Source organism: Bombina bombina, chromosome 9 (genome assembly GCF_027579735.1).
Source record: "Bombina bombina isolate aBomBom1 chromosome 9, aBomBom1.pri, whole genome shotgun sequence".
Taxonomy (NCBI): Eukaryota; Metazoa; Chordata; class Amphibia; order Anura; family Bombinatoridae; genus Bombina; species Bombina bombina.
In genome coordinates this window covers 174,536,857-174,550,676 of record NC_069507.1, presented here as the reverse complement: position 1 = coordinate 174,550,676, position 13,820 = coordinate 174,536,857, and the positions used below count along the sequence as shown (strand labels likewise).

General features: G+C 40.4%; 1 protein-coding gene across 5 annotated transcripts in view; it reads left to right on the top strand.

The window, feature by feature from the left end:
* Positions 1-13,820, top strand: part of LDB1 (LIM domain binding 1) — a 490,040-nt gene that overhangs the window by 453,547 nt on the left and 22,673 nt on the right. For all 5 annotated transcript variants that reach the window (XM_053692496.1, XM_053692494.1, XM_053692495.1 and 2 more), the window contains exon 5: positions 208-310. In XM_053692496.1, the coding sequence (XP_053548471.1) occupies positions 208-310 (103 nt within the window). The remainder of the gene's footprint in view (positions 1-207; positions 311-13,820) is intronic.

The following is a 13,820-nucleotide window of genomic DNA, read 5'->3' as shown; positions in this document are numbered from 1 at the left end:
GATAGGTAAATATAAAAAAATGCATTATTTCTGTTTAAATGTAGTGATGGGGTTAAACGTGAATACTCTGAATCAATAAGGAAACATTTTGGCTTTCATGTCCCTTTGACTCCTCCAAATAAGGAATAAATAAATAATTAAATATGTCATTGCTTGGAAGATTAAATGACAAGGCGTTTGCTGTCCCTTTTTCTTTTCTCTTTGTAGGAATGTGACAATTTGTGGTGGGACGCTTTCACTACAGAGTTCTTCGAAGATGATGCCATGTTGACCATCACATTTTGCTTGGAAGATGGACCAAAGAGATACAGTAAGTGTTTTTCCAGCATCTGTTTAAAGTGTACAGGGCAGCTTGTTACCTTAGGAAGGAACACCCTCTTGTCTCAGATGATAGTGCATTTTTATATAACACAAAGGTACTGATATATAGATCTATAGCCACCACAAACCTCCCTGAAATTCATATGGAGAATTGTGAAAACTTTATAGGTGCAGGTTTGCATGTTTTCATGATTGAGAGAGAGCATGCAAATTTAAACACATTTCTTTCATGTAATTTACAAGAGTCAATGAGCTAGTGACATATTGGATATACAATCCTACCAGGAGGGGCAACATTTCCCAAACCTCAAAATTCCTATAAATACACCCCTCACCACACCCACAATTCAGTTTTACAAACTTTGCCTCCTATGGAGGTGGTGAAGTAAGTTTGTGCTAAGATTTCTACGTTGACATGCGCTTCTCAGCATTTTGAAGCCCGATTCCTATGTGTACAGCGAATGTCAGAGGGACATGGAGAGTATCACCTATTGAATGCAATGATTTTCCTAACGGGGGTCTTTTTCATAGGTTCTCTGTTATCGGTCCCTTTTCACATCGACGATATACTCTCATATACCATTACCTCTACTGATAACTGTTTCAGTACTGGTTTGGCTATCTGCTATATGTGGATGGGTGTCTTTTGGTAAGTATGTTTTTATTTCTTAAGACACCTCAGCTATGGTTTGGCACTTTATGCATTTATATAAAGTTCTAAATATATGTATTGTACTTATATTTGCCATGAGTCAGGTTTATGCCTTTCCTTTTGCAGATTGTCAGTTTCATATTTGTGGAAAATTAATATTAAGAAATATTTTTTTCTTACCTGGGGTTTAGTCTTTTTTTCAATTGACCACTTTGTTTCAAATTGCGGGCTGACTTAGGCTTGCGGGTGCACCAAATGCTACACTTTAATGCGTCATTCTTGGCGCGATAATTTTTTGGCGAGAAAGGCACGTCCGTTGACGCAAGTTCGTAATTTCCGGCGTCGGAATTGACGCAGAGGTTTCACACAGGGTTGCATCGTTAGTGACGCGAGTGTGTCATTTCCGGACATGGATGGCTCCAAAAAAAATTTTAAGTTACATTGTGCGTCATACTTGGCGCCAAACTTTTTTCATTATTTATTTGCCCCATTGCTGTTTGCCTTTTTCTATGTCAGAGGGCTATGCTATTTGCATTTTTTCCCATTCCTGAAACTGTCATATAAGGAAATTGATAATTTTGCTTTATATGTTGTTTTTTCTTTTACATTCTGCAAGATGTCTCAATCTGATCCTGCCTCAGAAGTATCTGTTGGAACTTTGCTGCCTGACATCGGTTCTACCAAAGCTAAGTGCATTTGTTGTAAAATTGTGGAGATTATATCTCCTAATGTCATTTGTATTAGTTGCCATGATAAACTTTTACATGCAGATAGTGTGTCCATCAGTAACAGTACATTGCCGGTTGCAGTTCCTTCAACTTCTAATATACATGATATACCTATGAATTTTAAAGAATTTGTTACTAATTCTATTCAGAAGGCTTTGTCTGTATTTCCGCCTTCTAATAAGCGTAAGAGGTCTTTTAAAACTTCTCATAAAATTGATGAAATTTCAAATGACCGACAACATAATGAATTATCCACCTCTGATGAGGATCTATCTGATTCAGAAGATCCTTCCTCAGATATTGACACTGACATTCTACTTATTTATTTAAAATGGAGTATATGCGTTCATTGTTAAAAGAAGTGTTAATTACTTTGGATATTGAGGAAGCTAGTCCTCTTGATATTAAAACCAGTAAACGTTTAAATTCTGTTTTTAAACCTCCTGTGGTTACTCCAGAGGTTTTTCCTATTCCTGATGCTATTTCTGATATGATTTCTAAGGAATGGAATAAGCTGGGTACTCCTTTTAATCCTTCTGCAAGGTTTAAAAAATTGTATCCTTTACCAGCAATTTCAATAGAGTTTTGGGAAAAGATCCCCAAAGTTGATGGGGCTATTTCTACTCTTGCTAAACGAACCACTATTCCTATGGAAGATAGTACTTCCTTTAAAGATCCTTTTAGATAGGAAGCATGAATCTTATCTAAGGAAAGCCTATTTATATTCAGGTCATCTTCTTAGGCCTGCAATTTCTTTGGCTGATGTTGCAGCTGCTTCAACTTTTTGGTTAGAGAATTTAACGCAACAAGAATTGGATTCTGACTTATATAGCATTGTTCGTTTACTACAACATGGTAATCATTTTATTTGTGATGCAATTTTTGATATTATCAAAATTGATGTCAGATCCATGTCTTTAGCTATTTTGGCTAGAAGAGCTTTGTGGCTTAAATCTTGGAATGTTGATATGACATCTAAGTCTAGATTACTATCTCTTTCTTTCCAAGGTAATACTTTTATTTGGTTCTCAGTTGGATTCTATTATTTCAACTGTTACTGGGGGGAAGGGAGTTTTTTTGCCTCAGGATAAAAAACCTAAGGGTAAATCTAAGGCTTCTAATCATTTTTGTTCCTTTCGTCAAAATAAGGAAGAAAAACCTAATTCTTCCCCCAAGGAAACTGTTTCCAATTGGAAGCCTTCCTCAAATTGGAATAAATCCAAGCCTTTTAAGAAACCAAAGTCAGCCCCTAAATCCGCATGAAGGTGCGGCCCTCATTCCAGCTCAGCTGGTAGGGGGCAGATTAAGGTTTTTCAAGGATGTTTGGGCAAATTCTGTCCAAAATCAATGGATTCAGAGCATTGTCTCTCAGGGGTACCGAATAGGATTCAGAGTAAGACGTCCTGTGAGAAGATTTTTTCTCTCACACATCCCAGTAAATCCAGTAAAAGCTCAGGCTTTCCTGAAGTGTGTTTCAGACCTGGATGTTTCAGGGGTAATCATGCCGGTTCCTTTTCAGGAACAAGGTCTGGGGTTTTATTCAAATCTATTCATTGTCCCAAAGAAAGAAAATTCATTTAGACCAGTTCTGGATCTGAGAATTTTGAATCGTTATGTAAGAGTACCAACTTTCAAGATGGTGACTATAAGGACTATTCTGCCTTTTGTGGCATATGTCAATCATCAGGGTGGGACTCACAGTCCCCAAGCTATGAAATAAGTATCTCGGAAACTTGTTTGGGCGGAATCCAGCTCTTGTCTTATTTCTGAGATTCATATCTCAGGTGTAGACAATTGGGAGGCGGAAATGCCTTCTAAAATGTATATACAGAGTTTAAGTACAACCGTTTTACTAAGTGTATCAATCAAATATATTTTTTGATAGTAAGGGGTTAACATGTGGGAAGGAGTTAGCATCCTCCCCTAATATTGACCAATCACTGTGTTATATGACCTATTTAAAGTTGTTGCTTTGTTAGAGCAAGCAGGTCTATGATTATGGCATTGCCGAAACTAGTCAGACTACCTGCATCTTTTATCCTGAGCTGAGATGTTTTTAAATTGTGGACAATAAAGATTTGTACTTTTATGCTATTGAAGGAATGTTTGCTGCCTCATCTTTTGAATTTGGATTATCTCAGCCATCAGACTTTACATCCAGGGGAGTGGTCTCTCCATCCGGATGTGTTTTCTCAGATCGTTCAGATGTGGGGTCTTCCAGAAATAGATCTGATGGTTTTTCATCTAAACAAGAAACTTCCCAGATACCTGTCCAGGTCCAGGGATTCTCAGACGGAAGCAGTGGATGCGCTGACACTTCCTTGGTGTTATCAACCTGCTTATATCTTCCCGCCTCTAGTTCTTCTTCCAAGAGTGATCTCCAAAATCATTATGGAACAATCATTTGTGTTGCTGGTGGCTCCAGCATGGCCCCACAGGTTTTGGTATGCGGATCTTGTTCAGATGTCCAGTTGCCAACCTTGGCCACTTCCGTTAAGGCTGGACCTACTGTCTCAAGGTCCGTTTTTCCATCAGGATCTCAAATCTTTAAATTTGACGGTATGAAAATTGAACGCTTAGCGCTAAGTCATAGAGGTTTCTCTGACTCAGTCATTAATACTATGTTACAAGCTCGTAAATCTGTCTCTAGGAAGATTTATTATCGAGTTTGGAAGACTTACATTTCATGGTGTTCTTCTCAAATTCTCTTGGCATTCTTTTAGAATTCCTAGAATTTTACAGTTTCTTCAGGATGGTTTGGATAAAGGTTTGTCTGCAAATACTTTGAAGGGACAAATCTCTGCTCTTTCTGTTTTTATTTCACAGAAAGATTGCTACTCTTCCTGATATTCACCGTTTTGTACAGGCTTTAGTTCGTATTAAGCCTGTCATTAAATCAATTTCTCCTCCTTGGAGTCTTAATTTGGTTTTGAGGGCGTTACAGGCTCCTCCATTTGAGCCTATGCACTCTTTGGACATTAAACTACTTTCTTGGAAAGTGTTGTTCATTTTGGCCATCTCTTCTGCTAGAAGAGTTTCTGAGCTTTCTGCTCTTTCTTGTGAATCTCCTTTTCTGATTTTTCATCAGGATAAGTCGGTTTTGCGGACTTCATTTAAGTTCTTACCTAAGGTTGTGAATTCTAACAACATTAGTAGAGAAATTGTTGTCCCTTCCTTGTGTCCTAATGTTAAGAATTCTTTGGCAAAATTCTTACATTCTTTGGATGTGGTGAGAGATTTTAAATATTATGTTGAAGCTACTAAAGATTTCAGGAAGACTTCTAGTCTATTTGTTATATTCTCTGGTTCTAGGAAAGGTCAGAAGGGTTCTGCTATTTCCTTGGCTTCTTGGTTAAAGCTTTTGATTCTTCAAGCTTATTTAGAGTCGGGTCAGGCCCCGCCTCAGAGAATTACAGCTCATTCTACTAGATCAGTCTCCACTTCGTGGACTTTTAAGATCCCACGGGAATAGGGCCCTCAATCCCTCCTGTATGTGTTTGTAAATTTTGTCCTGTATCTTACAAGTCTTGTATTGTTTTATCTAAATGAATTGTATCCATGGACAGCGCTGCGGAATATGTTGGCGCTTAATAAAGTATAATAATAATAATAATAATAATAATAAAAGAAGCTTCAGTTGATCAGATTTGCAAAGCAGCAACTTGGTCCTCTTTGCATACATTTCCTAAATTCTACAGTTTTGATGTATTTGCTTCTTCAGAAGCAGTTTTTGGTAGAAAAGTTCTTCAGGCAGCTGTTTCAGTTTGATTCTTCTGCTGATATTTTAAGTTTTTCTTTTCTTCATGAGAATAACTTATATTTTGGGTTGTGGATTAATTTTTCAGCATATGGCTGTTTATTTTATCCCTCCCTCTCTAGTAACTCTTGCGTGGAGTTCCACATCTTGGGTATTTGATATCCCATACGCCACTAGCTCATGGACTCTTGCCAATTACATGAAAAAAGCATAATTTATGTAAGAACTTATCTGATAAATTCATTTTTCATATTGGCAAGAGTCCATGAGGCCCACCCTTTTTTTTTTTTTATGGTGGTTATGATTTTTTTTTGTATAAAGCACAATTATTTCCAGATTCCTTTGTTGATACTTTTTACTCCTTTCTTTTTCACCCCACTGCTTGGCTATTCGTTAAACTGAATTGTGGGTCTGGTGAGGGGTGTATTTATAGGCATTTTGAGGTTTGGGAAACTTTGCCCCTCCTGGTAGGATTGTATATCCCATACGTCACTAGCTCATGGACTCTTGCCAATATGAAAGAAATGAATTTATCAGGTAAGTTCTTACATAAATTATGTTTTTCAATTCACTTCTAACTAATCAGCTTTATTCTTTTGGTATCCTTTGTTGAAAAACATACCTACGAAGGCACAGGAGTTGAGAGCATAAATATTTTAGGGTCTATAGTTAAATCCTATTCTATCCTAATCTCTCGGTTTTCAAACGGATAATTTAGACCTCTCCAAAACTGGGAAATTTGTTAAATTTTTCACAAAGGATTTTATTTTCTGGTTTTCAGTGGTTGCTTTTTATATTTGTCTGTCAGTATGACTATTTCTTGCTACTGGAAATGTTTTTATTCCTAATGGTAATTTTAAAATAAATTGTTAGAAAATGTTTTATATTTTAATTAGTCTGTTTTCCCCATAAGTTCCCTCTTGAAACTTGCGCTTTATCCACTTTACCTAGGAATTGATCATACTACATGCTACACAGTGATTGCTTAGATGTGTGGAGGAATGCATTTATCTCCGATTAGTCAAAATAGGGAAAATAAAACAAACATATATGCTTTAAAAAAAAAAGGGCAGGTCTCTGGAGAGACATACACACGGCATATAAAAGAAGTGCCTTTCTGATAAATTAGTTGGCATACCTTTCATTAGCCATACTTTTCTCTGAAAGAGGTAACCATCTTACCCACGTAAAGCAAAGAGCACAGGCATATAAGGATATAGATAAAAAAAGAGAAGCGCTCAACCTGGAAACGAACAATAGCATAATAGCTTGTTCTATGGCTAGTTACCACCCTAGAAGCAGCCTCTTTTTGCTCAACATGTGCCTTTCACAGAGAAAAACTTTCCTGAAGCATATCAGTCTGATCCTGACTTCACAGTACAGTCCAGCCCCGAAATACCAGGCAATCCTTCTCTGAACGAGAGAAACAGCAAAACCCCAGACGTACGTTTCGGCCTATTGTGGGCCTCGTCAGTGAGGTGCAGCCATATCCCTCTAGGCACACTGAGCAACGGGTCCACGTCTGGATTCCCGCATCACACTTAGGGAGACTTCCCAAAATGTCATAATTTGCATAAATAAAAAGAGAGAAGCGCTCAACCTGGAAACGAACAATAGCATAATAGCTTGTTCTATGGCTAGTTACCACCCTAGAAGCAGCCTCTTTTTGCTCAACATGTGCCTTTCACAGAGAAAAACTTTCCTGAAGCATATCAGTTTGATCCTGACTTCACAGTACAGTCCAGCCCCGAAATGCCAGGCAATCCTTCTCTGAACGAGAGAAACAGCAAAACCCCAGACGTACGTTTCGGCCTATTGTGGGCCTCGTCAGTGAGGTGCAGCCATATCCCTCTAGGCACACTGAGCAACGGGTCCACGTCTGGATTCCCGCATCACACTTAGGGAGACTTCCCAAATGTCATAATTTGCATAAATAAAAAGAGAGAAGCGCTCAACCTGGAAACGAACAATAGCATAATAGCTTGTTCTATGGCTAGTTACCACCCTAGAAGCAGCCTCTTTTTGCTCAACATGTGCCTTTCACAGAGAAAAACTTTCCTGAAGCATATCAGTCTGATCCTGACTTCACAGTACAGTCCAGCCCCGAAATACCAGGCAATCCTTCTCTGAACGAGAGAAACAGCAAAACCCCAGACGTACGTTTCGGCCTATTTTGGGCCTTGTCAGTGAGGTGCAGCCATATCCCTCTAGGCACACTGAGCAACGGGTCCACGTCTGGATTCCCGCATCACACTTAGGGAGACTTCCCAAAATGTCATAATTTGCATAAATAAAAAGAGAGAAGTGCTCAACCTGGAAACGAACAATAGCATAATAGCTTGTTCTATGGCTAGTTACCACCCTAGAAGCAGCCTCTTTCTTCTGTTAAGTGTGATCAGTCCACGGGTCATCATTACTTGTGGGATATTAACTGCTCCCCTACAGGAAGTGCAAGAGGATTCACCCAGCAGAGTTGCTATATAGCTCCTCCCCTCTACGTCACCCCCAGTCATTCTCTTGCACCCAACGACTAGATAGGATGTGTGAGAGGACTATGGTGATATATTTAGTTTTTATATCTTCAATCAAAAGTTTGTTGTTTTATAATAGCACCGGAGTGTGTTATTCCTTCTCTGGTAGAATTTGAAGAAGAATCTACCTGAGTTTTTTTCTATGATTTTAGCCGGAGTAGTTAAGATCATATTGCTGTTTCTCGGCCATCTGAGGAGAGGCAAACTTCAGATCAGGGGACAGCAGGCAGATTAATCTGCAAAGAGGTATGTAGCAGCTTATTATTTTCTGACATGGAATTGATGAGAAAATCCTGCCATACCGTTATAATGTAAACCCAGCCTTGAATGCAGTAGATGTAGCTGATATCAGGCTGTCATGTATGTATATTTTATACTTCTCTGGTTTTTAGACTGTATACATAGACTTAACCTAATTTGCAGGGACTTGCAATAGGTTTTAAATGACAATTAATTATTGAGGTAAAACGTTTTTTTGCTGGCATGTAAAAACGTTTTTTTCTCTGAGGTACTGGGTGAAAAAATGTTTTGGGCACTATTTTTCCACTTGGCAATAGTTTTGATTTAAATTAGAGCAGTTCACTGATCCCTCTCACTGTTATGTGTGTGGGGGAGGGGCCATTTTGGTGCTTTCACTATGCATCAGAAAAAACTCAGTCAGAGATTCATTTTCTTCCTGCATGATCCGGTTCATCTCTACAGAGTTCAGGGATCTCCAAAGCCTTTTTTGAGGGAAGTAATCATTACAGCAGAGCTGTGCTGATTGTATTGACTGTGATACACAAATAAACGTTTTTTTTTTTTTTTTTGTTTTTTTTTCTGCTGCCTGGGTTAGTTATCATTTGCTGAGGGGAACAATCCTTTGCTAAAACTGTATATTCTGACAAAGATTGATGCTATAACTTAATTATTTTAACTGTTATAATATTTTTCTGTGCTTCTTAAAGGCACAGTTCGTTTTCATATTATTTGTAAATTACTTTGTAAAGTATTTCCAAGTTGCTGTTTATTTGCTAGTGTGTTAAACATGTCTGATTCAGAGGAATATCTCTGTGCTATATGTGTTAATGCCAAAGTGGAGCCCAATAGAAATTTATGTACTAAATGTATTGATGCTATTTTAAAAAACAGTCAATCTGTACAAATTGAACATATTTCACCAAACAACGAGGGGAGAGTTATGCCGACTAACTCGCCTCACGTGTCAGTACCTGCATCTCCCGCTCAGGAGGTGCGTGATATTGTAGCGCCGAGTACATCTGGGCGGCCATTACAAATCACATTACAAGATATGGCTACTGTTATGACTGAAGTTTTGGCTAAACTACCAGAACTAAGAGGTAAACGTGATCACTCTGGGGTGAGAACAGAGTGCGCTGATAATGCAAGGGCCATGTCTGATACTGCGTCACAGTTTGCAGAACGTGAAGACGGAGAGCTTCATTCTGTGGGTGACGGTTCTGATCCAAATAAACTGGACTCAGACATTTCAAATTTTAAATTTAAGCTTGAGAACCTCCGTGTGTTACTAGGGGAGGTATTAGCGGCTCTGAATGATTGTAACACAGTTGCAATCCCAGAAAAAATGTGTAGGTTGGATAAATATTTTGCGGTACCGACGAGTACTGACGTTTTTCCTATACCTAAGAGACTTACTGACATTGTTACTAAGGAGTGGGATAGACCCGGTGTGCCTTTCTCACCCCCTCCTATATTTAGAAAAATGTTTCCAATAGACGCCGCCACACGGGATTTATGGCAAATGGTCCCTAAGGTGGAGGGAGCAGTTTCTACTTTAGCTAAGCGTACCACTATCCCAGTGGAGGATAGCTGTGCTTTTTCAGATCCAATGGATAAAAAATTAGAGGGTTACCTTAAGAAAATGTTTGTTCAACAAGGATTTATATTGCAACCTCTTGCATGTATTGCGCCTGTCACGGCTGCAGCAGCATTTTGGTTTGAGTCTCTTCAATCATCCACACTAGATGACATCACACACAAACTTAAATTCCTTAAGTTAGCTAATTCATTTATTTCAGATGCCGTAGTACATTTAACTAAACTTGCGGCTAAAAATTCAGGATTCGCCATTCAGGCACGCAGAGCTCTGTGGCTGAAATCCTGGTCAGCTGATGTTACGTCTAAATCTAAATTGCTTAATATTCCTTTCAAAGGGCAGACCTTATTCGGGCCCGGCTTGAAAGAGATTATTGCTGACATTACAGGAGGTAAAGGTCATGCCCTGCCTCAGGACAAGGCCAAAGCCAAGGCTAGACAGTCCAATTTTCGTTCCTTTCGTAATTTCAAAGCAGGAGCAGCATCAACTTCCTCTGCACCAAAACAGGAAGGAGCTGTTGCTCGCTACAGACAAGGCTGGAAACCTAACCAGTCCTGGAACAGGGGCAAACAGGCCAGAAAACCTGCTGCTGCCCCTAAGACAGCATGAATTGAGGGCCCCCGATCCGGGACCGGATCTAGTGGGGGGCAGACTTTCCCTCTTCGCCCAGGCTTGGGCAAGAGATGTTCAGGATCCCTGGGCGTTAGAGATCATATCTCAGGGATACCTTCTGGACTTCAAATCCTCTCCCCCAAGAGGGAGATTTCATCTGTCAAGGTTGTCAACAAACCTAACAAAGAAGGAAGCGTTTCTACGCTGCGTACAAGATCTTTTATTAATGGGAGTGATCCATCCAGTTCCGCGGTTGGAACAAGGACAAGGGTTTTACTCAAATCTGTTTGTAGTTCCCAAAAAAGAGGGAACCTTCAGGCCAATCTTGGATTTAAAGATCCTAAACAAATTCCTAAGAGTTCCATCGTTCAAGATGGAAACTATTCGAACAATTTTGCCCATGATCCAAGAGGGTCAGTACATGACCACAGTGGATTTAAAGGATGCTTACCTTCACATACCGATTCATAGAAGTCATTACCGGTATCTAAGGTTTGCCTTTTTAGACAGGCATTACCAGTTTGTAGCTCTTCCATTTGGACTGGCTACGGCTCCAAGAATCTTCACAAAGGTTCTGGGCACTCTTCTGGCGGTACTAAGACCGCGAGGAATTTCAGTAGCTCCGTACTTAGACGACATACTGATACAAGCTTCAAGCTTTCAAACTGCCAAATCTCATACAGAGATAGTACTGGCATTTCTAAGGTCGCATGGATGGAAAGTGAACGAAGAGAAAAGTTCTCTCTTTCCACTCACAAGAGTTCCCTTCCTGGGGACTCTGATAGATTCTGTAGAAATGAAGATTTACCTGACAGAGGACAGGTTAACAAAACTTCAAAATGCATGCCGTGTCCTTCATTCCATTCAACACTCTAAATCTGAATCAAGAGACCAGAAATTCTCTTCTATGGTGGCTTTATCGGCCACATCTGTCCAGGGGAATGCCATTCAGCAGGCCAGACTGGTCAATTGTAACAGACGCCAGCCTACTAGGTTGGGGCGCTGTCTGGAATTCTCTGAAGGCTCAGGGACTATGGAATCAGGAGGAGAGTCTTCTTCCAATAAACATTCTGGAATTGAGAGCAGTCCTCAATGCTCTTCTGGCTGGGCCCCAGTTAACAACTCGGGGGTTCATCAGGTTCCAGTCGGACAACATCACGACTGTAGCTTATATCAACCATCAGGGAGGGACAAGAAGCTCCCTAGCAATGATGGAAGTATCAAAGATAATTCGCTGGGCAGAGTCTCACTCTTGCCACCTGTCTGCAATCCACATCCCGGGAGTGGAGAACTGGGAGGCGGATTTCTTAAGTCGTCAGACTTTTCATCCGGGGGAGTGGGAACTTCATCCAGAGGTCTTTGCCCAAATACTTCGACGTTGGGGCAAACCAGAGATAGATCTCATGGCGTCTCGACAGAACGCCAAGCTTCCGCGCTACGGGTCCAGATCCAGGGATCCGGGAGCGGTCCTGATAGATGCCTTGACAGCACCATGGACCTTCAGGATGGCTTATGTGTTTCCACCTTTCCCGATGCTTCCTCGATTGATTGCCAGAATCAAACAGGAGAAAGCATCAGTGATTCTAATAGCGCCTGCATGGCCACGCAGGACTTGGTATGCAGATCTGGTGGACATGTCATTCTGTCCACCTTGGTCGTTACCTCTGAAACAGGACCTTCTGATTCAGGGTCCTTTCAAACATCAAAATCTAACTTCTCTGAAGCTGACTGCTTGGAAATTGAACGCTTGATCTTATCAAAGCGTGGTTTTTCTGAGTCAGTTATTGATACCTTAATACAGGCTAGGAAGCCTGTTACCAGAAAGATTTACCATAAAATATGGCGTAAATACCTATATTGGTGCAAATCCAAAGGTTACTCTTGGAGTAAGGTTAGGATTCCTAGGATATTGTCTTTTCTACAAGAAGGTTTAGAAAAGGGGTTATCCGCTAGTTCCTTAAAGGGACAGATCTCAGCTCTGTCCATTCTGTTACACAAGCGTCTGTCAGAAGTTCCAGACGTTCAGGCTTTTTGTCAGGCTTTGGCCAGGATTAAACCTGTGTTTAAAGCTGTGGCTCCACCATGGAGTTTAAACCTTGTTCTTAACGTTTTACAGGGTGTTCCGTTTGAACCCCTTCATTCCATTGATATAAAGTTGTTATCTTGGAAAGTTCTATTTTTAATGGCTATTTCCTCGGCTCGAAGAGTCTCTGAGTTATCAGCCTTACATTGTGATTCTCCTTATTTGATTTTTCACTCGGATAAGGTAGTTCTGCGTACTAAACCTGGGTTCTTACCTAAGGTAGTCACTAACAGGAATATCAATCAGGTGATTGTTGTTCCATCCTTGTGCCCAAATCCTTCTTCGAGGAAGGAACGTCTTTTGCACAATCTGGATGTAGTTCGTGCCCTTAAATTTTATTTACAGGCAACTAAAGATTTTCGACAAACGTCTTCCCTGTTTGTCGTTTACTCTGGTCAGAGGAGAGGTCAAAAAGCTTCTGCTACCTCTCTCTCTTTTTGGCTTCGTAGCATAATTCGTTTAGCTTATGAGACTGCTGGACAGCAGCCTCCTGAAAGAATTACAGCTCATTCCACTAGAGCTGTGGCTTCCACTTGGGCCTTTAAGAATGAGGCCTCTGTTGAACAGATTTGCAAGGCTGCAACTTGGTCTTCGCTTCATACTTTTTCCAAATTTTACAAATTTGACACTTTTGCTTCCTCGGAGGCTATTTTTGGGAGAAAGGTTCTTCAGGCAGTGGTTCCTTCTGTATAAAGAGCCTGCCTATCCCTCCCGTCATCCGTGTACTTTTGCTTTGGTATTGGTATCCCACAAGTAATGATGACCCGTGGACTGATCACACTTAACAGAAGAAAACATAATTTATGCTTACCTGATAAATTCCTTTCTTCTGTAGTGTGATCAGTCCACGGCCCGCCCTGTTTTTTAAGGCAGGTAAATATTTTTTAAATTATACTCCAGTCACCACTACACCCTTGGCTTCTCCTTTCTCGTTGGTCCTTGGTCGAATGACTGGAGGTGACGTAGAGGGGAGGAGCTATATAGCAACTCTGCTGGGTGAATCCTCTTGCACTTCCTGTAGGGGAGCAGTTAATATCCCACAAGTAATGATGACCCGTGGACTGATCACACTACAGAAGAAAGGAATTTATCAGGTAAGCATAAATTATGTTTTTTGCTCAACATGTGCCTTTCACAGAGAAAAACTTTCCTGAAGCATATCGGTCTGATCCTGACTTCACAGTACAGTCCAGCCCCGAAATACCAGGCAATCCTTCTCTGAACGAGAGAAACAGCAAAACCCCAGACGTACGTTTCGGCCTATTGTGGGCCTCGTCAGTGAGGTACAGCCATATCCCT